The sequence below is a fragment of the Zonotrichia albicollis genome, chromosome 5 (genome assembly GCF_047830755.1).
Source record: "Zonotrichia albicollis isolate bZonAlb1 chromosome 5, bZonAlb1.hap1, whole genome shotgun sequence".
Lineage (NCBI taxonomy): Eukaryota > Metazoa > Chordata > Aves > Passeriformes > Passerellidae > Zonotrichia > Zonotrichia albicollis.
Window position 1 is genome coordinate 22,991,503 of NC_133823.1, and position 24,768 is coordinate 23,016,270.

The 24,768-nt window shown below is 37.3% G+C and overlaps 1 protein-coding gene across 6 annotated transcripts in view; it reads left to right on the forward strand.

The window, feature by feature from the left end:
* The window catches only part of COL25A1 (collagen type XXV alpha 1 chain), a 295,698-nt gene that overhangs the window by 166,881 nt on the left and 104,049 nt on the right, over positions 1 to 24,768 (forward strand). For 4 of the 6 annotated variants that reach the window (XM_074541049.1, XM_074541043.1, XM_074541046.1 and 1 more), the window contains one exon: positions 11,084 to 11,101. In XM_074541049.1, the coding sequence (XP_074397150.1) occupies positions 11,084 to 11,101 (18 nt within the window). Of the gene's footprint in view, positions 1 to 6,321; positions 6,352 to 11,083; positions 11,102 to 24,768 lie in introns of those variants that run through there. The other 2 variants (XM_074541044.1, XM_074541047.1) reach the window with 1 other exon arrangement.

Consider the following 24,768-nt stretch of genomic DNA (forward strand, 5'->3'; position numbering starts at 1 on the left):
AGAGTTGATACATACATGGCTTGCAAGCAAGTGAGAAATGGGTGGGATTGCAGGATAATTCTATCAAGGTATTAAGAAAGCTTTTCCATGAGAATGAAATCCGTGAGGTGTTTTCAGGAGGATTTATAGTTCAGATCTTGGATGATTCATTTTGCACCAGTGTTTTGAATGAGTCTAGGAAAAACAAGGTGTTTCTGAAGGTTGAATGTGATCAAGCCTCTAGTAGTTAGGATGGAGATACATAAGTTTCTCATCAAGAAAATCAAGCAGCACTGTTGATTTTGTTTTTAAAGAAACTAATTTAATTTAGACCTCTACATCTCTACCTCAGAACACAGTTATACTTTGCAATCTCCAGGTGATGATCCATCTAGCTGAATTTTATGTCTCAGGTAGTAACTGATACAAACTGCTTGAGGGAAGAATTCTGGAAACTCTGAAATTGGCTTTGTAGAAAGAGCCTTGTAGTGCTTCATTTGTCATTGTCAGTAATTTTTCTTTTTGCAGTAAAGGGGTTTTGGAGAGGCTCAGCTCATCTTTCTTGTACTCTTTTAGTCTGTTCTTTTTACAGTAAATTTTTCTCCTGCCCAAACGTTCTGGATTTTTTTTTTTTTTGGTTGGAGTTTTTCTCAGTAATAACCTGACTGCTGGGCAGAGAGACTTGTTGCAGAATGATTTAGTGCACTTTTCTTTTCCCACACATGGAGCAAGTGACTTCTGTGCCTGGACTGTTGTGTCCCACTGATCTTAACAGTAATCATTTTCAGTCGTTGAAAAGGAAGCAATAATGTTTCATCAGTAGAAGAGATTTAGCTTGTTGATGATCTTAGCTGTGCTCATTGTTCACATAGCTCTCAAGCAAAATTTCACTAAAGAGGAATTTCATCAGACTTGCTAGGAATTATATATCCTTCTTAGGAATACTGTATTAAATCTAGTAAGTCATCCTTGGTAAGCCTGTAATTAAACAAAGGGGGAAAAAAAGAAAGAAATACATCCTTTAAACAAAGAAAGAAATGAATCATTTTAATAGTATCATGATGAGGAAACCTGACAGTGGTGATTTTTTTTTTTACTTTTATCAATCCAAAATTGAAATGGGTGTTTTGAAGAGGCTGTGTGTCATCTTTCACCTCAGGAGAGCTTAGATGGGATGATGTGCAAATCTGCAGCTTGGGTCAGATTCTCTTTTTTTCCCCTCCACACAGGTATTTTCAAGCTCAGTCTGACATAGTAACTGGCATGCAGCTCATACAGCTGCTGTGAAGCTGAAGTGTACTATGTCCTGAATCTCCAATTGTGTGTGTATTAACATGAGAGATTTTCAGGTACCTGCAAGTAACAATTTAACAATTGCATTTATACTAGATAGTTTATAAATGTAAAAAAATTTGGTCACATAATTTTGTCAGGATATGAGTTTCTGATTTCTGAAAGAACCAAATCAAAACAAACAAAATCAAATTAAAAACACCTGTATGTAGGGTGTGGTTTTTAGCTTATGAAAAAGGAATCATATCTGTTTTCTGCATATCATTTATTCTGACTTACAACTCAGTGTTCTGATGAGTATTCCTTAATTGAAAGAGATCACTGACGTATGAGTGGAGAAGTTAAGAGTAAGAAGATAATCCATACCTTCTTCTTTTTCTTTGCTTGGAGGATTCTTTTGTTGCACAGTAAATTTCAACATCTGATATCTTTTCTTACCTTTTCAGTGAGAAATTTCTGAAGAAATTATTATCACATTAAATCTGCTTTAAGTAATAACATTTGCCATCTATTTGACAGAAACTCTCCAAAGGTTTCTGATGCCCCTGCTTACATAGTCACTTTCTAACAAAAACCCTAAAGTCCTTAAAATTTTTACCTGCAGATTAACAAAAAAGCAAAAAGATATTGCTTAAATTGAAAACAGCTGATTTAGTGAAGCACTAAACATATTTTTCTTTGAGAGAAATCCTATTTTCAGTATTCTTGAGGAGTGGAAGCTACTTTGTCCAAAACCAACCTGAAATGCCGCTCATACTCTCCTACCCCTCATGTGTAGTCTTTGTCCATAATTGGGTTACTAGACAGGTAGTTAAGTGCTAAGTAAATAGTTGGGTACTGCTTAGGAAAAAAGAAATCTACTGTACAAACAACTTTTGAGGGTACTGAGGGGAAAAAAAGGTGCATGTAACAGTGTAAGTAAATAGTGCCATGGTTTAAACCCAGCTGGCAACTCGGCACCCTCGTGGCCACTCAAACTCCCCTGGTGGGATGGGGGAGAGATTTGGAACACTAAAAGTGAGAAAACCTGTAGGTTGAGGCAAGGACAATTTAATAGTTAAAGCAAAGGGTGTGCACACAAGCCAAGCAAAACAAGGAATTAACTCCACTGCTTTTCATGGGTGGGCAGGCATTCTGTTATCTCTGGGAGAGCACAGGTCCATCACACCTAGTGGTTATCTGGGAAGACAAGGGCCATCACTGTGAATGTAAGCTTTCTTCCTTTTTGTGCCTCCTTCTCTACCTTCTGCCTCCAGCTTTATACTCTGAGCATGATGCACTGTGGTGGGGAATATCCCTTGGATCAGTTGGGATCAGCTGTCCCAGCTGTGTCCCCTCCCAACTCCTTGTGCATCCCCATTCCCCTCTCTGTTGGGGTGGGCTGAGAGGCTGAAGAGACTTTGATGCTGCATAAGCACTGCTCAGCTCTCACTGAAACATCTCTATATTATCAGCACCATTTTCAGCAGAAGTACAAAACACAGCCCTACATGAGCTGCTGCAAAGAAATTTAACTCTGTTCCAGCAAAAGCTGCTGCATCCAGCCCTAGAATATATTTAAAAGTGGTAGTGGAAACCTAGAGGGGAAATGCACAGTCCAGAAGAAACACTTTTAGTACCATCTGTACTATCTGCAGTAAGTGAAAAAATATTTAGTGTACATGTGTTGTCTAAACCTACTCATCCAGTTCTTCATGATTCATTGTCTTGTCTAGTTTTTTAAACTGCACTACAGGGATTGTGTTAGGGAAGACCATATATTTGGTACTTCTTGACAAAAATTACTTGCTAATCTGTAGTGGCAGTTATGTTGTAGAACGTAGTTTGATCTACATAGCGTGGCTCTGAAGACATTGAGGGTTAAGTCAAAGACAGACTTTGGCTTGCATTCTTTCTCTAAAAATTAAGGAAAAAATTAAATTTTCCTTATTTCAAGAAAACTACTTGGAATTCCAGGGCAATCTTGTAATGAATTTCAATAAATATTGTCATATATAGGCTTTTTCTCAGTACATCCTGAAGCAACATCATGTACTATTTCAGCTCATCTTTGTCATCAAGCCTGTATTTTTTGTGGATATTCTGATCTTTTATATTTTTTTTAAAAAGTGTTTTCTCTCTCTTTCTAGCACTAGAAAGAAGTAATTGAGGAAAGAAGGAAAGAAATTGCCTGTTTGACTGTTTAAGAGTCAGTATTTTTATAATGAAGGAATAGTATTTTGTTTCACAGTATTTTTTTCTTCTGGAAGGCAATGTGTCTCAAGACAGTTTTGCTTTCTTCCTGTATTCAACAAAGCAAATCCCAGAAGACATTTTGAGATGTCAGACCAAATAGCTCTGGTAAAAATGGAGTCATGGGAGAAATACCTATAATTTTCTATTCCTGTAGAGAAGCAGATGCTTCTCTACAGTCTGCTGGGAATTTCTGAATCTTCTTTCAGAGAGTCTTCAAGATGATACATACAGTCCTTTAATTCAAGTACAGGAGCTATGTAGCATGGATAAAGAGCAGGCAAAAATCCAATAGTAGTTTTAAAACACCTGTCATTGTAAAGAAGCACAAATCGTATTTCTTTTTCCTATGATAAAGTAACATTGCCTAAAAACGGTGCTTATATTGACAATCAATCACTAAGGCAGGTGTGAGAGCTGTTGAATGGTCCCTGTAAACCAGTTTAACACCCTTCCTTCCTTCTGCAAATACTTGCATGATCATTGCCTGCATTCATTCATCATAAGAGTATTTAAATCTTTTGGGCTAAGCTTACTGTGGACCTAACAGTTAAACTTATCTGCTGTCCCACGAAGCCCTGCGAGGAACTTTATATGCTTACCAAAACCTTGCTGTTGAGTGTTTTACTGGTAATATCTCTAGCTTGTTTTCAAGAAATAAAGTTATTCATAGCGAGAGTTTAGCTCAGCCTTTGTTTCTGTACCTGCAGCAGACTGTGTGTGTAAATATTACTAGATAAATATCCTGTAGTACCCAGTGCTAGAAAAAATCTGGGATAACTAATAACTTAGAAATGCCCTAATTTTGGGGGTGTATAGAACTGTATTTAGAAATTTGCTAAATAATTATGAGAAAATTAGTAAGTGTTACATATGTGCTGCATGTGTGGAATCAAGAGGCACGGAGAAAACCTAATAATAAAAGCTCTACCATTTTAATCCACTGGATAGTGTTGCTTTCTTCTTCCTTGCTACCAGGGAAGGACTTATCAGAGATAACATCTGAAAGATAGTGTAGGTTGTCCCAGCAGTCACAAAGTTCCCTAGGATGTCAGCACATAAATAAGGCAGTGGTCATGCAGACAGCCAGGATACTGATGACCTGTTTTGCACTCTCAGCATGTCACCCACTCATGATGTGACAGGAAACCCCAGCGAGGGCTGGCGGGAAAGTGAGGAAAGGCATTTTGTTCTCACAGGGCTCCCCAGACCCAGTGACTTGTTATTGGATCTGACAAGTAGGTTGGTGCACGGGCTTCTAACAAAGCCAATACTGTACCAAAAATAATGAGCTTGACAATGTGTGCATCCAACTGGTGTTCCTGTTCATGTTAAGTATGTCTGGAATTTTTGGCATAGTCCAGGATCTAGGGTGGGAGAAGACAGATACTTAGGCAACTCACTAGATGATATGGCAGCAGTTTTTTTTAGTGCTTATTGTTTTCTTGATAGCTTGTGGAATTAGCTCTATAAATGTCTACCTACATGTAGTACATATTATTATTTATTAGTGATAGTATAGAAGGTATGAATATACACTCCTGGATGAAGTAGTCACCAGAACCCCTGCAGATCTGATTTAGACTAAACGTTTACAGTGATTGTTAGCTCACAAGCCAAAACAGTGCTTAGGAAGGAGGCTAAATGCAGCAAGGATAAAATAGATCAACATAAACCCTGCAAATATGTTATGTGCTCTCTCCACAGCAGCAGTGATCCAAATCTAGCAGTGTGAGCAGTCAGCCCTAAGGGGCTGTATGTTTGGGAGGGGCAGACTGGAGGGGGTGTCTGTGAAGCTCCAGGGGGAAAGCCTGAATGCATTTAAGAGAAAGCTTCCCTTCAGCAGACACAAAGTAGTGTCCTATTTGCATAGGGCAAATAACTGAGAGCTCATGATTTCAGCTTAAAACATTAATTTAAGGGCCGAAAAAGCTGCCATACTTTGCCTGCTCTTATTCCATCGCCAGTGGAAGTTAACCTGACTGCTCATTGTCAGAAGACGCAGCAAATAAACATCACATTTAAAATTAATCCAACTTTCTTTCGCCCTTCTCTCTCTCCTCTGATCACCTAAACAAGGAAGTTGATACAAGACCAATTACTCAGTTACAGCAGTATACATCCACTTTAAATCCTTTGTATAATTTGCGTTCATGTAACTGCAACTAACTTCTGGACTCATAAGAAAATAAGTAACTTGCAAAGTACTAGAGAGGAAAATTCCATGTTTCCCAAGGGAAAAAAAGAGAAAGTGGGGTAAGGTACAGGACTTCTCAGAGAAGGTGTATGTGGAAATCTTTAGTATCCCTGGGGTTTCTAAGGGGTACATGCGGATGGTGTGAGCTAAAGTTTCTTATTAACAATAGTTTCTATAATGTTAATTTAAATGCAGATTAGATATAAGATTTTATGTTGCAACCACATAAATCGGCTAAGTAGCTGTTTTCTGTTATTTAAAGAAATAACAGAAATAAAATAATAAAGTAAGATGCATTATTTCATATGTTTGGTTATGTTGGACCACTGTGATTTGCCAGACTAACAATTCCTTCATTGCATGTTGAACCTGTCTTTTGTTAAACATCAGCTATTGCCTGGCTACTTCCCACCATGCTGTTTTTATTAATCCTGTCTTAGGTCTGCTTCATTTGTTGTTTCTTTTCTGTGCCTTCATTCTCAAAACGTATTGCATTTAGCTGCTGACACAGTTACTCATCTTCTAAAGTACACAGTATTCCCCAAGTCTGTTTTTTTTTCCCTCATCTTCAGTGTTACTCTGATTTAACTGTTCCGTTTTGTTTTGACTTTTGATTATCCCAGGGTCCGATTGGTATGGATGGAAAGCTGGTAGGTGATTTGTTCAAAACCAGTGTAATTTAGGTCTCTCACATATTCCCCTCTTTGCTTTTTATAATTTCTTATGCTGAAATGTATATTAGTCAAATACTGGCTTTCTTCAGCATAACTTAGCATAGCAGTAGCAATCCAGTAGCATGGATTTTTAACAGTTTGCTGAAAAGCCACTTCAGTCTTTTATGCCTATGCAAGGAAATGGAGGTCAGCCCTGTTCTTCCTCTTCACTTTTCATTTTCTGTCTGAATTAGATTGGAAGGCAGATGTTCCTCCTTGGGTGCTCTGTCCAAGGGTAGTTTGGTGGTGCCTTTCAAACAGCAGGATATCACTTCTGACTACATTTCTGTGACTCCTCCTTCTTTCACAAATTCTTATGTTTTAAGTTTTGTGCCTGGATTGTGTTGGCTGATTAAATCCGAACAGTCTCATGTACATAATAAATGCATTTGTGTGATATTCTAGATATTCATTAGGGGTCTACTGTTTGAATTAAGTTAGAAATAACATTTAATTTATACAGTGCATTTGTTAATGGATTGTACTTGTGTGTATATTTGTATAGCTCTATGTTTAGATGTATAAGCCTGGAAGTTTGTTCCCAGCTCTTTAAAGACTAACAGCATGGCAGAGGTGTGAAAATCCAATTTTGGCACTTTCTCTTGCTGTTCCTTTCACTCCCTCTCTTTTCTCCCTTCCCAGGGCACCCCTTTTCACTGATACCCTGGATACCTATTTTCTTTTTTATCCTTTTACTTACTACAAGCCCCATTTCCTTTGCAAGCTCAAATTGTTAACTCGCAGTGTCAGCTTTCATTTTCTCCTCTTTCTTTGCTCTTTGAGGTTTCTTTCTACTTTTAAGTAACTTGTCTGTAAAAGTAACTTGCTTGCAAATGCAGTCAGTAAGCTTTTTCTTTAATCTCTTTTAGGGGATTGATAATTTACCTGTTGACTTTAGTTACACCATGGACTTTTTTTCTTTTTCTTTTAATATAATTTATATATCAGCAGCTAATATTGGTTTCAATTTCTAGGAAGGGATTAACTGTCAACAGTAGAAGACCTTCCATCATGGCAATTAGAATAGGTTGCCAAATCCCTTTGTTTGTCTCCAAATAGTGTATTAAGCCAGCAAAGAGGAATATAGAAGGGAAAATGGTTCTGGGTATTTTACTGAAACCATGAGATAGTATGCAGCTATACCCACTACAGTAATTTAGATTTTAAAAAAATTAATAAAAAGCAGCATTCAGTTGGGATAATCAAGTATATAAGCAATAGTCCAGGGTTCAAAGCAGCAGCCCCTAGAATGCACCCAACCAGTCAGTGGTGGTGGGACTGATCCCTGAATGCCTGCAAAGACTGCAATTAGTTGGTAGCTAGAATCAATGACTCAATTTTAGAGTGTGTGACAGATTTGAATAAAGAGATATTCATTAGACAAAAATCAGAGTAATGCTGACTTTTCAGTCTTGAACAGTGTTTTCTCCCTGTTGGTTATCTAAAATTTAGAGAAAGACTTACAGCTAAAACATTTTAATCCAGAAGGGACATGGCGATTTATGCAGCAGTGAACCAGACTGATATCATTCAGCAGTCCTGAGGCCATTTTGGGAACACAAGCAGATAAACTGAGATTGAGCTTGCTCAAATTAGTTATGATATCAGATTGAATTCATGTTAGAGGGTTTTTAATGAACACCAAAGTAACTCCTGGAGCTTTATTCCTGACCCTTTCACAACATACAAAAAGAGAGATTATTAAAATTAACAGCCCCTTTTTTGCGTCCCACACTTTGAATTGCTGTTGTGCAAAAATAACCCTTTACCATTAAAAATGTCAGTGTTGTGATGCTTTTCTACCCATACCTTTGTAAGAAGAGCTGATGAGTTCCATGATTCAGTGCTTGCTGCAACCTCTGGGTAGTGTCACTTACTGGATCGCTTTTGAGAAGGGAAAATTCTGTAACTGCAGTGGATAGTAGGGCAAGGAGTAGATAAGACTTCTCAGAAATATTGAAGGATTAGGAACCCTTGTAAAAACCAGAAAATAATTGCCTTCACTAATGCAAATTTCCTTTCATGCTGAAGGAGCTAGCAGCCAAGGGGTTAAAATCATTCTGCTTTTGAGTACTTTTGTATTCAGCATCTGCATTTATAGCTTAATGCAGGGTAATTGTTATATTGCCAGCATATATAAACAAAGGGTAATGCAGTGATTATATTCCCCGATATCTCATAGAGTTTTCTGTCTACTTGAAAAAATGTTGCCCTATAAAAATTCATTTTCCAGCTTTTTCTGCATTGGAGACTGTATTGAAATAAGAGAATTATAAATGCTCAGTACCAGAAAGGCAAAGTGATGATGCTGTTGAGAGTAGAAAACACTTTTGTGGGAGCATGACTGCAACCCTCACCTCATATTCAATTCAGGATGTGTTTGTGTTATGTGTGTATGTCTCTTGTATCATACATATAGCATGTACCATGTAAACCCTTAGCAGCCTCTATGTCTTAGATGAAGGAAAGAAAGTCAATTTTCAAATCTCATTGTTGAAATATATATGCACATATTCAGTTTATTTGCTTTCTAGAGCTTTAAATCAACTTTTTGTTGAAATGTTTTGGTAATTTCAGACCTTCCTTTAAGTTAGGGGTTTTAAACATATATATATATATATATATATATATATATATATATATATATACATATATATGTTGGAGACAGCCTCTACAGCCTCTAATGATCTGGTCAAAATCTATTGCAACTTTAGATACTTTTGTGAGCAAATATGTTCTGAATTCTGTGTATAAAATTTGCAGGCACAGACCTCAGTTGAGGTAATTTATACAATTTTATTGTACTGGCTGCTCAGTACTGCATCTATAAGCAATTCCTGATGATTTTAACATCAGGTATAACATAAAATAGCTTAAAACCTGCTGTGAGGGGAAGATTGAGGTAATATATGAGTGCTGAGGAGTCTCAATCATATTCATTAACCCAGCATGATGTGTAATTTCATCGAGCTCACCAACTCAGAAAGTTTTAGCTAATACTTGAACTGCCAACCTCAGCCAGTAAGTTTGGGTTTTTTATATTCTCTATGGTGCAGTTTTGTTCTAAGGAATGAATAGAAAACTACAGCATCCCCAACAAGGAATACTTTATGCTGCATTCAATGTAAAGATTAGATAGTCACAATAATTCTGTATTTTACTATTATTCCTCTGTAATGTGATTCCATATATTTAAAAAAATAATTTAAAACCTTTGTGTGCATTTAAATACCATTTTATTTTGGTTTTTAATTGGCACAAGAAGTTTTATTAGTTACTATAAAAAGCATTTCTTCATTTGCTTTTTGTGTTGATAATGGTTCCCAGTTGAAATGCTTCTGCCTCCCACCCCATCTAAAATGGCCCAGAATCACAGGATGGTTGAAGTTGGAAGGGACCTCTGGAGGTCATCTGGTGTAACCTCTCTGCTCGAGTAGAGCTGTCTCGAGCAGTTTGCCCAGGATCATGTCTAGATGGTTTTTGAGTGTCTTCAAGAATGGAAACTCCACAATCTCCCATGGTCCCATGCTTGGTTAACAGTAAAAAAGTATTTCCTGGTGTTCAGACAGAAAAGTTTCAGCTCTCTGTAAAAGTACCTGCCAGCTGAAGTGGTTTTATATGATTTAAAAGAAGTCTCCATACTCGGTTTCTGTCAACAAAAGGAAACATAGTTTCAGTTTAACTGAAGTATTATTTTAGTTGTCATAGAACACCAGAGGCTAAGGTAGCCCTAGGCATTTAAAGGAATTCTTTAAGGAGAAATATGAAGTTATTTTTCTCTGTCTTACATTGTCTGGGTCATGTTGTTTATAGTCACAGCTACTGTACTTTTTGCTAAAATAATTCTGCTTCATGCAAGTAATTTCTGTTAAGGGCACTAAAATAATTCATGACTTTCATTGGCTTTTCTGGTGTAGGGAAAGTAGGGATTGGAATTCTGCTCTGTATGGGATTGCAGTGAGAAGAAATACAGTTCCCCAGTGTGCAAAGGGTGCCTCTCCACTTGTCCAGGGGTGATCTAAAGGGGATGTTGATAAATAAGAGAGAGGAAATGTATCAGCTGTCTTCTTGGATTGACTGACAAAAGCTCATCTCAGACCTTCCACAATTGCTGGTTTAAATCGGGATTTATACTTGCTTAAAACAATGGTGCCTGTAGCAATGGCAAAAAGACTGCTGTTTGTCCAGCAGTGTGTTCCTCCAGTTTTAAGACTTGGTTCATTCAACAAGCAGTAATAGTAAATAATTGGCACCTCCTTGAGGTATGGAGGGGAGCCATAATAAAGAAATGAAAGAGCAACCAACCCATAATACCTGCTCTGAATCAACTCAGCACCTCTGGCTTCTTTCTCGCTTGAGAACTGTCAGTTAAGTCCTCCTGTCATTTCCAAATTGTTAATGATATCTAAAATAAGAAATGTCTCAAATGCAGCTTTGATGTGTTATTGTAATTTATTTCTAGAATCAGTTTGTTGCAAGAAAGTTCATCAGTTTGAATTAAAACACTCAAATTCAATATCAACTTAAGAGTCCAAAATCTGACTTCAATGCAGTCACTGTATATTTTGTTAGCTCCTTATTAGAGAGAACTGTAACTATTTTCTACTCTTTAAAGAGTTCATTCTTGTCATAACTTTCCATAATCTTTTGTTTTTCTTGTTTTTTTCAGGGTCAGCCTGGTCCTCAAGTAAGTGCCATCTTATTTTCTTACATTAGTAACAGTTAAATACAGGGCCCACTGAGCTCAGGTTGTCTACAAAGTATTTTACTTTATTTTTTGATCCTACTGTAGTAAGATAGAAACTGATAACCATTGCATAATTCTGTAAGAAAAGTATTTCCCAAGAGAGAAACATGCCCCCCACATATGGTTAAGTTCCCTCAGCTGTCTGACCAGATGGTGGGGTTAACAACATAATACTGAATAGAGCAAATCTCCTAACTATGGCTTGAAACCTTGCCACCAAACTTTAAAGCAAGATAAAATAACTTAGCAAATGTGTAGCAAATGTAATACTTCAACTGCTTATTAATCACATGCTAATAATGTTGCTATAATCCAGGCAGCCCTCAGTTATTTTAAATATTGCACTGCTAGCTGTTTTGATTAATTAGATACACTGCTTTGAATTAGTTCTGCTTTATTTAAGAATAGTAGAACTTTGTCTTGTGAGATGTAATTGAAGACGTGGAAATCTAGGGACCTAACTTCAGTTCTAAGGAAGAAATAGACAAGAAAAAGGAAACATTACATATAGCAAAAATGAAATGTGAATTATTTGAGTGCTATAAAAATATAGAAGAGCAAGGAAATACGAAAAAAAAAATTACCAAGCCAGTACCAATGCCGTACTTAGTGAAATCAGTTGAGAAACTCAGGCTTTTTGTATGCTCCATATGCTTTGTGGGAGATAAGCTTTGGTCTGTGGAACTGTCTTAGCACAATTGAGTTGCCCAAACCAGGATTTCTATGAGGGTCTTTTGTATTTCAGAATCATAATTGAAAGTTAGAGCTTTACCACCATATTGACTGGTAATTTTTTTAAGATTTTCATTATGAGACACAAGCATTTATTTTAGATTTTTTTAGTTTCTAAACATCATTTTCTGTTGAAAGACATATTGCTTTACAAACCCTTAAATCACTTGGCCTAAATGCACAGTATCCTTGCAGTGCCAGGCTCCATTTAACAGAACTGTGTAAGAAATCCATACGATACTGGAGATGACCACTGCCCATGGCACTTACGTTTCACAATAGGCTCTTGATGTATGGACTATACAGAGAGCTATCTTCAGGCTCTGTGCTGATGAAGAGAGACTGTAATTCTGTGTGGCACTGTAGCTCTGAACAAGCTCTGTTGAAGACCTGAGGCTGATTCTGGAGCCTGTGGGCTGCCCTCCAGTTGATGTTAGCTTGTGCTGCCACCCGTGTCCTTTCCTTCTGGGTTTGGACTCTCACCTCCCATATTTCAGTTGCTTAGAGAGTGTCTCTTGCCTAATGCTTGTAAACAGCTGCTCAGTCTTTGGAGCTCACATCTCTACGTGAAACGCCCTGGGATAGCTGTAGGCAAGGAACCACATGGAGATGGCAGCGTTCAGCACTGTTTCAAGGGCAGAAAGGCAGAGAAATCTCATCAGGGTGTAAGAGAAGTGAGGTGCAAGCTGAAGAAAAAACCCTCTAAAAATGTTCCCCATATTGTTTTGAGAGAGTATTCTTATTGTTAACCTCAGTAATTCCTTCCAGTGGAAATGCTCACCTCTGAGTTATCACCATTGTCCTCAGCAACATGTACCATTATCCTTAATAATACCTTTTCCTCCTTTTCAGCTCAAAATGCTCTTATTGTGTCAGGAGGATATGTGTGTACTCAGTCATTTTGACTGGCTGATTGAGTCCAGGAATAATTCTTTTGGGAGCACTGGTGGGGAAGACATAAGGGCATGAAACAGAGTCATGTTCAGCTTTACATTAAGATGCCTAAACCCTGAAGCTTGTGTTGTGTAGGTGTTGACCTACGAGGTGTCTAACCTTCACTGACTGCCTGGCAGTCAGTGCACCTAGAAACCTGAGCTCATGGTGAGCTCCTTGGGCTCAGTTGCATTGTCTGCATTCAGGCATTTGTTGCTGTGTGAATTGATCCAGCATTGTCTCTGGCATCAGCCACTGGCTGTTTTATGTACGGGCTGGAGTCTGTGCTGGGCTGTGGTTGTAGCTGTCGGTCACAGGCAGCTGTCTTGGATACCTAGGGAAGCTCTCACATGACACTAGCTGTGCACATTTGTACCTCCTCATTCCATATTCTGACTGTAGGCAGCTACCCCACCAGATAACCCTTCTGAATGCTGAATTGCTTTCTAGCCAGTGTTGACATCTGCGACTCTCAGGCAACTACAGGCAGGCTGTACATTTAGAAGTTTATCCCCTTAAACTGAAACTCAGACCCAGATAACTTGGTGAAACAGCGCTTTTAAAATATAAAAGTGGAGTTTTTAAATATTGGAAGCTGTGGTTGAAAATCTCAAGACTTAAAAATCAGAAGTATGCATGGAAAACAGAATTCATTCCCAAACAGATAAAATAAATCAAAACCCCTTGGCATGTCATTAAGTAATGCAGAAATTCCAGCCTATTATGATTGTCTGCAATTTCTCTGCTCTTAACTGCATCCCTGAGAAACTCAAAATTTAAAGTATTGATCAGTTTGATTACTAAGTAAAGTCTTCATGGCTTCAAAGAACAAAATTGTTATGCTGATTGGAGAAGCACTTAGGAAATTTCTGGTGTCCTAGCCATGCAAGTCCATGCTAAGGTGAGGGATAAACTCTAATAATTTCTATACTTGTTGTTTTATTAATCCCTGGTTTTTTTCATTATGGTTTTATAAAGTACATGCTGTATTCACCTTACACACACCTAATTGCTGGGCACATCCTCCTATCATTTTAATTTTTTTACTGCTTATTTTCTTTAAGATAAAGATAATTTTTCACAATATAATTTTGCTTCACATTTTCCCATTTCAAGAAACAACAAGCTTAATTACAACTTACATGCAGCTTTTTTTTTTTCTTCCAGAAGAAGCTTATGGTTTTGTTGCATTTCTGAAAAGTAAAGACCACAATAAGAAACTAAAGAATTTCTAGCCTAATCTTTAAAAAAATAAAGTCTCTTCTTATGATTTTGGTTTTCTGTTAGAAAGAAACCTACTTTTAATACCATGTAAGCTATGTTCTTCTTTAGAAGAGCAAGTAATAAAATCTTTAATGTTTTTGCTGAAATTAAATTCTGACTCTTGAGTGACCCAAAAAACCCCCTGCCTTTTCTTATCTGGAATATAAATGTGTATTTAGATTACCTTGAACCATAAAGGGTTCTTCTCGCAGTAAATCTATACAAGCCAATTCTGCCCATACTTTCTCTTTTGTAAATAATAGAAGTATTCCTGCTTGTCAGAGAACAAAGTTTAGCTTCTAGTCTAATGTTAATTCTGTAAGACATGTTCTATCTGGGTAAAGAGAGAATGCTGGCTATTTAAAACTTTTTTTTGTTGTTCAGAGGTAAGGTTCATGTAAATACTAGAAGCAATGCTTTTAATATCATGGTGAAGGAAGACAAAACAATCCTTTAAAAACATTTTGCTGAACTAAAACTATTAAAGACTGTAAGTGTGGGGTGGGGTGGTGTTTTGCTTGACTTGGTCTCAGCCAGCCAACTGTTTCCTTCTTTGGGGCAGTATCCTCTCCCTGGCCCATCTCTAGCCCAACATGCTTTGTCTCTCATGTCAGCACATATGAGCACTCTCTGTGTGGGACTTTGACATACAGCAGCCTCACAGATGCTTCTCCTTTCTCTTTGGCAGCTGTCCAAGTCTGCATTAAAAATGGACAAAGTGTTAATGATTGATACTTGTTTTCATGAGATTCTTGTTTTCCTTTGTGTGGCACGTCCATGGACGTGATGTAGTAACAGCCTGAAATTTCCCAGTGCCTGGTGCATGATAAAGGTTTCCATAGCAATTCCAGTGACAAATGTATGTGTGTCTTTTTTTTCACCATCAAGCGTCAGGGTATGTGACTGCAGTATTTTTAATTTCTGATGACAGAGATTCTGATTCATGGTTAAACTGGCTGTTACTGGCTTGTGCTGTCAACAGTGCTGGTGGGAACCATTTTAGCTTGTAGTTTTCTGGTTTTTGTCAAAGGACAGAGAAACATAGCAGGCCATAGATCCTAGTTTTGAGTGGATTTGGAAGGCCGCAGTCTAGGGAAGATATTTATCACTTCCTAGAGAGCACTGTGATGGTAAGGACACTTCTAGATGTTAGAAAAGAGTATCTGACAGTAGGAAGGATGGGAAAGGGGGTGTATGAACAAAATGTGTTTTAATTCCTGTTAAGCTTCCCTTTCAGTTTGGTAGTTTTGGATAGCCATCTGCATTCCACAACCTGTCCAATATTGCTCTCAGTGCATGCCATTCAATAGTGGGGCAGTTGATAACATCAAGTGATCGTGTACGTTTTCATGGCTTTTTAAGCTATGGGCAAGGTACATAATGTCCTATTGACCATTGCTGCAGAGTGGCCTCCGTCTGTCAGGTTGTTAGAGTTGGACATGTTTATTTTGTTCTGATCACCATGAATTGAGGTGTCAACTCCACATTCCTTTTTTTCTAGCAGTTTCCTCTCATGAATATCTCAAGACTCTTTACTTGCGTGGAGAGTGGGGGACGGAGGCAAGAAATTCACTTAGGAAAAACAAAATCGGCCAAAGACTGAAGCAATAGCTCACTTTCAGATACACTGTGCAGAGAAGTTACTGTTCCTGGGAGAATCCCAGTGTTTGTACCCAGGCCATCAGTTGTTCTCACTGTGGAGAATGATCTTGCGGGGTATTTCTCCTAGAAACTCATACCCTATGCTCCTTTTTAATCTTCTGCAGAATTGTATTACTCAGACTGATTATACAAATGCTGATCTGCTTTTGAGTTACAAGTTGCAGGTCAGATTTTGCTGTCAAACTTCAACAATTAGTTTATTAACATTAGGTACTAGACTTGTAGAAGTCTTTTTCTTACTTTCTTTGTACAAATAATAAAGATAAATCCTTTATGCCTTTGCTTCTAATAACAATTTACTGTAAATTATGAGATCAAAAATTAATCTGAGCGCATCACGTAAATAAACAAACTTGTACTGTTTCATATGTCTTTAAGCAGGCAGAGCTTGAGTTTAGTTGGCATTTTCCTTTCTTAAATGGTAATAGCATTTGTGAACGCCATTGAAATTGTGAGAACTTTTTAGGAAACAGCCCATATTGATTTGTGAACAAGAAGAAACAAATGCCATTTTCATGGCTTTTCATTTTATGTTAGTTGCTAAAAGGAACCACATCAAAGAATATTAAGAGAAGAAATCATGCTCAAAACTTCATTTACTGTATACATAAGTGTTTATGGCACAAAAGAAGCCAGAAATGTGTCTTCTCAGAAGGAGATTGTGCATTTAATTGTTTTTAAGTGTGATGCTTTCTCAGCTTCATATGTCATAAAATAGAAGTTAATTTTGTTAAAAGGCATTTACAACAACAGTAGTTTCCCTTGGTAGACTGGGGGCACATGTGTAAACCAGAAGAGCAGTGAATATTAAATGGTTTTCTTGGCTATGCAGACAGTACTAGTGTAAGTAAGAGGATTCTTTGGTTGGTAAAGAAGAGAGCGCAGAATTGGAGATATAGGGGAAAATTGTTCTGAACTGTCGGTTGTACCAACACTAAGGAAGTGCTACACATAATTTAAAAAGGCAGAGGAGAGTAAAACTTCCAATCATCAACAAAGAAATTCTTTTAAAATTTGATACTATGCTCTGCTTTCAACATATTTTTTTATTTGTCTTTCCCCACCCTTTTGTCAGGAATTGCAAAGGAGCCTCTAATGGCAGATTGATGGCTTCCCTACAGTACCCTGCTAAGTGGACTAAGTTGGAGATAATTAGACTTTGTAGAGCTCTGCTCATCAGGCTCTGTCAGACACCAGGAGGAGGCCAGACTCCTACCCCAACTGTGCTACTGTGTTCTTTTACTTGCTCTGGCAGGCAAGCTTTTGAGTTACAATTTCAGTAACTATCTGGTGCTGAAATGGCAAGATCTTCAGATGTTCCACAGCATTTTCTGAAACAGATAATTTATTTCTTATTTTCTTGGTTGATTCAGAAAGTATCAAACTTGAATTTTGTTAACATTACAATTACAATTCAGTCTAGGTTTTGATTTTCTACAAACAGAAAAAGTAAGGATATTAATTCTACAAAATTCTGTGAAAAGGGTTCCTCATGCAACATAATTATCAGCTCTGGATGTGCTTGTAAAATAAATTCTGCTCCTTTTAGGATGGCTTCTTTTTCTGAATCTGCAGATCTCCTTTGGGAGTACCTGTATGCGAAAGATAAAGAAAGCTTGGAAGATAGGCTTAGAAAACAGTTTGATGCAAAACTTTTAGAAGTTGATCTCCTCATTTCATAGTTCACATAGCAACAATTTATGATACCATTAGTCTGAAAAAACAAGCCCTGAAATTAGACGATACATAAAACTAATATTTAAAACTCTAAAAGAAAATATGCATGAGATCTTTCTATTTGTAGGATGTTACCAACTTTTCTTCATCATAGCATCATTAATTTTTTAAAAGAATTGTGTTTGTTTTCATAAAATAAACATGAAGATCTGATTCACTGGTTACATATGCCAGTATAAATGTGATGGGGAATCACACATTTGCATTCCATCTATTCATCTAGAAGTTCTAGCTGTCACCAGGGCATAGTAGATCTTCTAAGAGAAAGTGAGAAACTGTGAAGCAAAAATTACTTGCAAGCCTTAATTTGGTAAACCTTTGCTTAGCTTAACAGAGTGCATATGAGTACAAAAAAGCAATTACAAACTTAGTATTGTGGTTCCATTATGACATTACAAAGGGTTGTCAAAATATAATTAAGGACTCTGAAATATTTCTTGTATTCCTAAATAATTTCTTTATCAAATGACATCCATATTTTCTTCCTTATTCTACATATGGCAGAAATACACTCGAGTGTTCTGTGTTCTGTTAGGGATTATGCCAAAGCAACATATTGAACTGTGTTCAGGAATATTATATAGTATTTTACTATCCTGCTGCACATGGTTTTAATTTGATATTAAACTCATGCTGGCTTATTATTTTTAGTGATCTTCATGCTGTATTTTAGCTTTGAAATCCGGTTCAATTTGTTGCAGATCCCAGTAGTTTCACTAGCTTTAATAAAATAAAAAAAAATTAGGAGGTGTAAAATCGTGTATTTCATCAAGTTTATTGTGACTTGAAGATAATGCTGTGATGTCTAAGACATTAGTCTTCTGCAAGGTTTTCAAAATATCAAGAGTTCCTTTGAAAGCCATTATCATTTCAGAGACTGGTGATGGTTTGTGCTACATGCTTGAAAGTCCTGTAAACTTGAGCAGACCTGGGAGATTTGGATCTCAGGCTGGTAGAGGAAACCTTCAAAATTTATATTTCCCTTTTTAAAGTGACACTCCTGTGAACTGAAATTTTACTTGAAGCAAATTGATGGGTTAGTAGAAATGCTTTAGGTTTTTTTATATTGAATTGATGCTGGCAATAAGAGCTGTGCTGATATGTTACTCTTTCCTATAAGTATGGGTCAAGTTTCAAGAAGGAAGAAAAAGGCAGAAAATGCAGCAGTTACTTTCACTGGAGTATTTTGTGTATTGCCAGTAGTGTTACTATTGAGCACAGCATGGAAGTGTCCTTTCTGTTTGTGGGCTTTGATCCAGATTGCCAATTTCAAAAATGCTTTGTCTGTCCCTACAATACTGTAGGATTTCCTAATATAGTTTTTTACTGAGATCCATGAGTAATATTCAGCCGTGAGCTGCTGAGAAATATGTAAGAGAATCACGTATTTTCAGAAACACAATCCAGCTATATTGCCCAGTATGTCTGCCAGTGATCATTTTCCAAAAAGAATGAATATCCATTTAAGTATAAATATACATATGTGTTTAATTTCCCCTGAAGATGTTCTGAATTTTGTAGTCCATACTCTTAGTCTTTAGGAGAAAACAGTTTTGTTTTTAATAAACTTTATGTTGTCTTAAATTCCTTCCTGTATAAAGATGTTTCCAGCCTTATAGGTTACAAGAATATATTCAGTCATCTCACTTTTACATATGTCTGCATATAAATATATGTGTATGTTTGGAGTTGATATAAAAATTCATCTGCATTTATCTGGTGTCACATCTTGAACTTCACAAATGTGAACAGTTCTCAAAATACCTCTATGAAACACATTATTGTAGTTTCCCCTTTGCAGATAAGGGAATTGGTGACAATAAATGAAAGATTTAGTTCTTGTGTTTATCTTTAGTTGTGGTGTTTATCTTAATGTAACATAAATATTATTTTATATGCTTTTTTTGTGCTTTTCTTTCTGTACACTATTTGACATTAAATAAGTTAATTTGACTAAGGATTGACACATCCCCATCAAGGCTAGAGTTATGAATTAGTGTCAAGCTTTGCCTCTTTCAGCAATGCCTTGTACCTGGAATAGTTCAGAAACACTTGTGGTAACCTAATACTTGCAGGTCACTTCAGGTGGGTTTGTGCAATGTAGTTTTTATCATTACATTTGTCAGACAGTTCTTGTGAAATGGAGCCCATGCACAGGAACGATTTAAGGGACTACAGAACTTGCAAGGGGTCATAGGAAAGAAAGAAGAATAAGATTCTCAGAGGAATGTAGTATTTTTCTAAAATAGATTCTTCCCAAGCATTAGCATACCCTGAAGTTTAAAAAGTTACCTGGTTTCTGAAATAATCCCATTGCTCGTAATCTGTGGATGCCTCAGAAGCCCTTCTACTCCTGGTGCTATTTTTTACATGGCTGTGGCTTTATACTACTATTTTACTGCCATTTTCTTTTAACCATTCATGATTTAAGTAATCTAACACGCATCTTTCACAGTAGCATTTTACAGTAGCATTTGCAGACAACACCAGAGGAATATCTAAATCTTTCTTTGACATTCTACTACCCTGAATGAGAAAATAGCTCCTGTACTGAATAACAACATTTGGACAGGAAAGAACAGTGTATAGACAGTATGCCTTGCCTTTGAAATACTGAGTGAAACTCAGAGCATTACTACTGAAACTGGTGTGGAGTCATCATAGTAAATGGAGAAATGAAATTGGCCTTCCCTGTTTCAAAGTCTATGTTAAAATCCTCTAGCTGAAAATACATGTTATTTGTAAAACCTGTTATACGGATGTGAGCTGTTTACATAAGTTCAGCCTTTATTACTTTATAAATTTGCCTTGATATGATAGCAGGTAGAGGCCAAAATTCTTCAAAAACCCACCTGGTTTTAAACCAGCCCTTATTTCAAATAGGTGAACAGAGAGGAGTTTTTTTTTTAATTTCAATCATCTGTTTCTGTGTAGTTACTACTTTCTTGTAGAGCTGGACCGTGTGCAGCATCTGTTAATGAAGGATATAAATCTCCTAGACTCAGCTGCTGGTCAAAGGAGGATCTGCCTGGTAGATTCTTGGATGCTATTTCATCACAGAGTAGTAATGCAGACAGCAAAGTTGAAATATCCAAAAGGCTAAGGAGCTTGGAAGATGTGTTTTGATGTCCAAGGGTACTGCTCCTGTAGGTAGTGAGTGGCAGTGGTGAATCTCCATTGCTCTGGAACTCCCCCCTTCCCTTGCTTTCCTCCTTTGTCTGTTTCCTTCAAAGTAGCTGAAGTTCAGCCTGCCATTCTCATCAAAAAGGTTCTTTCAAGTAAAAAAAAATAAATATACATATATATTAAATGAGCAAAGGGCACTGCCATTTCACCTGAATGATCTACCAGGGAAACACCGGAGGTGTTGAATTACAAAAGCCACCATGCAAGTTTTAGGGTAAAAATAGCTGAAACATTGGAATATGAACTACTGTTTCTGGAAATAAAAGAAGTTGTTAACTCCCAGTGAGGAGTTTTTCCTTACTAAAGTTTTAGGAATAAATGAGAGAATTGGTCTGTCAATAAAAATCTACCAAAGGAAGTATAAAAAGTATTTAATGGTCAAGTTGGAGTGGCTCCTGCTCACTGCAGGGAGGACAGAGGAAATGACCTTTAAACCCTTCCAACCCCAAGTGTTCACTGATTCTAAGATAGCATGTGATGCTTTTTCAAGTCTCAGGTGGACATCTAATGAGACAGGGATCTGCTGGAGGATGGGTGGAAAGTAGGAAGCCTCAACCAATCTGTATCAAAGATGTCTCATTTTTGAAATGTTTTATAAACCAAATATTGAACAATGAAGCTGATACTATGTTGTAATTAAAAATATTGTTAAAAATCATAGATTGAACTCCAAAAAATCCTGAGACTGCAGTGGAAATAGCAAACATAATAGGAAAAAGGCTTCCTGTTCAGTTTGCTTTCTGAATTTTGGTTCTGTAGGGCCCAAATCAGTTGTGTTTTATTATGTCTTCTTGCAGTTCTGAGTTCCAGCCAAATATTTTTGTGTTTCTGTGATTTTGAAGTAACAAAAATTGTGTTTGTATTTTTCTCACAATCTTCCTTCCTTCCTGTTATTGAAATCAGAAGGTCTGGTTGTTCTTTAATAACATGATAGATAGAGCAATATTAGGTTTTTTCATTTGTACTTTTATGTCCTGTTTTACTAGTTTACAAGAATGGCATTTCTTTTGTGGTGTGGATTCTTTTGGTTGGTTTTTGTTGTTGTTGTTGTTTTTTGGTGGTTTTTTTACAATATTGCATCAATTCTCTAACATTATTAGTTGAGAATTGATGCAATAATTAATTAGAGAATTAGTATTTTTGTTTATCTGACAAGTAGGAGAACTGGAAGGTGCATTGTGGACAAGGGAACGAGGGCCAAGATTCAGGAAATACATGTATTACAGTGCACTGAGCAGTAAGTGAAAGTCAGAAGGCTTTTGACTTTACCAAAAGCCATTTTCTTTTCTTTAGGAATGTGCCAGATTTTTCTGCCACCATATAACTGGTCTTACTGTCACATACAGCAGCTACTTGACTCACAAGAAACCTAAAAGATTTGAATCATAATGTTTACTTAAATTAATTTGTGGAATTAGTAAAGCTGATCCTTGTTTCTTCATGCTCAGGCAATGGGTACATAGTCACATACCCTCTGTACCATAGAATCTTTGTAGGGCTGTTGGTGTTGTTTTGTAGGCTTTCAAAGGAAAATGTTGTATTTGTCTGTAGAAGGAAGGGTGAGGAGAAAATGACAGTCTTACTGATTAATCAAAGAAAGAATATCAGAGAAAGGAAGAGGAGATCCCCTTTAGCAGGTTCTTGCCTAGGACACTGGGCCTTGTGCTTTTTCCTGAGTACTGGAATAGTGAGTTAGCAGTGACCCTTCCGCAGCTTCTAGTGTGAGCTGCTGGTTTTTGTGAGCAGCATGATAAGTTTCAAAAAAAACCACCCTATCCCAGTCTCAGCTAGAGCACTGCATAAGAAATGGATGTCTAAATGACATCCATTTGACACATTTTGGGTAGACTGTATTCTCCTGCCTGTAGTTTATAAACCTGTCTGATTTATATATGGCTATAAATCACTGACTTTTGAATACAGTTGTATGAATTTACAGCAGGAGTCATTTATAATTTGCTTGTTGTGAATGTTAATGGAACTGTTTATCTAAATTGCTGTATAAATCAGTTTTATGTTTCTCAGCTTAAATCATTTACATAATGTTGTTTAAGGCAGTCACCCTTATTGTGTCAAAAATTCAGGTTTCTTTTTCTCTGCCTTAGGATTTTTAACAAAAACTTCAGAATATAAGGGAAGAAAATGGGATATTATTAAGAGTCCTTTGAGAGGTGGTTGGTTGAACTTTTCCCCATAAGTCAGTCATGCTACAGGAGGAGAATAAAACATGTAAAATGGAAGGCACTTCAGTAGTAGAAACTGTTCAGATTCACTGAAAATTCTTCTGAGTAGTTGTAAAATTGTTGCAAGGTGAAATGTTGGCATTGTAAACTAGCATATGTAAACACTGGCTGAAAACATGGCCAAGCTCAGCACATGCCAAAACCACACTGCCTCAGTAGTTCAGCAGTAGTTCAGTTTGCGTAGTGGACACAAGACTGAAATGAGTGTAGGAACTTTGGAATAGTTATGATGCACAGCAGTGTTTCATAATGCTCTGTGTAACCTCCTGTGATTCAGCAAATCTGATCCTAATATTTTGCAGCAATTACAGGATAGGCTGGGGACTGTTGTTCCAGACAGATTCTTGTAATTTATCGAAGTCATGAGTCAAGTTTCAAAGAAAGAAAGTTCAGCTTTTGTATCTGATTATTTTGTTGTTACATGCTAAAGCCACCTTTTACCCTTGAAATAATCTGCAATATTGAATTAACTTAGGCAATGTATGGCATGCTGTTTAGTTGTGAAAACATGGTTAAACTAAGCTGGGAAATTGATTCCCTTTTTGGATTTCCCTGGGTGACATTGGAGTAGCTGGTTCACTTTTCTGTTCCTTTCTACAAGGCTGCTGTTGCCTCAGGCTGCCATTCACACTGTGGCTGCTGGTAGGGATGGCTGCACTGTACACCCCTCAGTCCCAAATGAAAATGAAGGCTGAACCGTGCAAACTGCACTCATTCCTCCAGCTGCCAGCTTGCCTTAGCCCGTGCCTGTTGTGGTGGGAATGTAGGAAAGCAGTGACTGTGTCTGAAAGGTTATTATCACCTGTGTCTTCTGTGGGAGCTCTGTCTGATGGGAGCTGTCAAGTTTGGCATGTGGTGTTCCTTAGGAGCTGTGAGGGTGCATGATCCCAGTGGGAGCTGGGACTGTCACAGTCCAGCTGATTCTCTTGGCTGGTTGGTTGGTTGGTTGTCACCAGCTTGTGCTGGGGACTGGCTGGTCCTTTTTCCAGAGGCATCATATGGCCTGTCTAACAGTCAGGAAAGATCTACACTCCTCTGTACTGAGTGTGGAGCTTTTTACAGAACCTTCAACACTGCTTTGTACTCTGTACTAAGAACCCCTTACTGCTTTCAGTTCTGCTGTTCCATCAATGCTTGGAGCCTTTTGGGTGAGTTTGCAGCAGAACTTCTTGTATTATGGTTAAAGGCAGATCTGTAGCAATAGATATGTGGAGAGAATATAAGAGAATTTTGATAATTATGAATGTTTGTAAAATCAAAATAAGTCAACTACTGGCTTTTTAAGAGGTCTCTGGATGTAACTTATGCAAAACTATATAGGTGGCAATGGCCTCAAAGGTGGAATTCAAAATTAGCATCTTTCAGGGAATTGATTATAAAATTTCATCTGTGTGGAAAAAAATCATGCTGATCACACTCAATTAATTATAAGGAAATGTTGCTTGATGAAGACTGCAAGGATCAGTCTCCTGTTTTCTAGTATTGCATTCTCTTGACTTTCTATTCCTGTTTATTGCATTCTCTTGATTTTCTATTCCTGTTTATAATAATGTAAAATTTCATCAGAGTATGGAAATGGGATTTTGGTAGCAAAAATATAAAGGCGGTGGGTCACCTGACAGCAATCCTGAATATGGCTGGTTTTTGGATTTGACCCTGATTTCAGTTCTGTTCTTAGCTGGCAGGTGCCTGGAGGCCTTTCAGTCTGCTATAGGAGACCTTGTTTTACAAACAGTAGTATTTTTTGCCTAATTATAAATGCAGATTTTGCATGTGTTTGAGATTTACAAGGCCTTGCTTATGTGAAACAGGCTATAAACTCTCCTTGGAAATGTATAGTAGTCTGGAGTA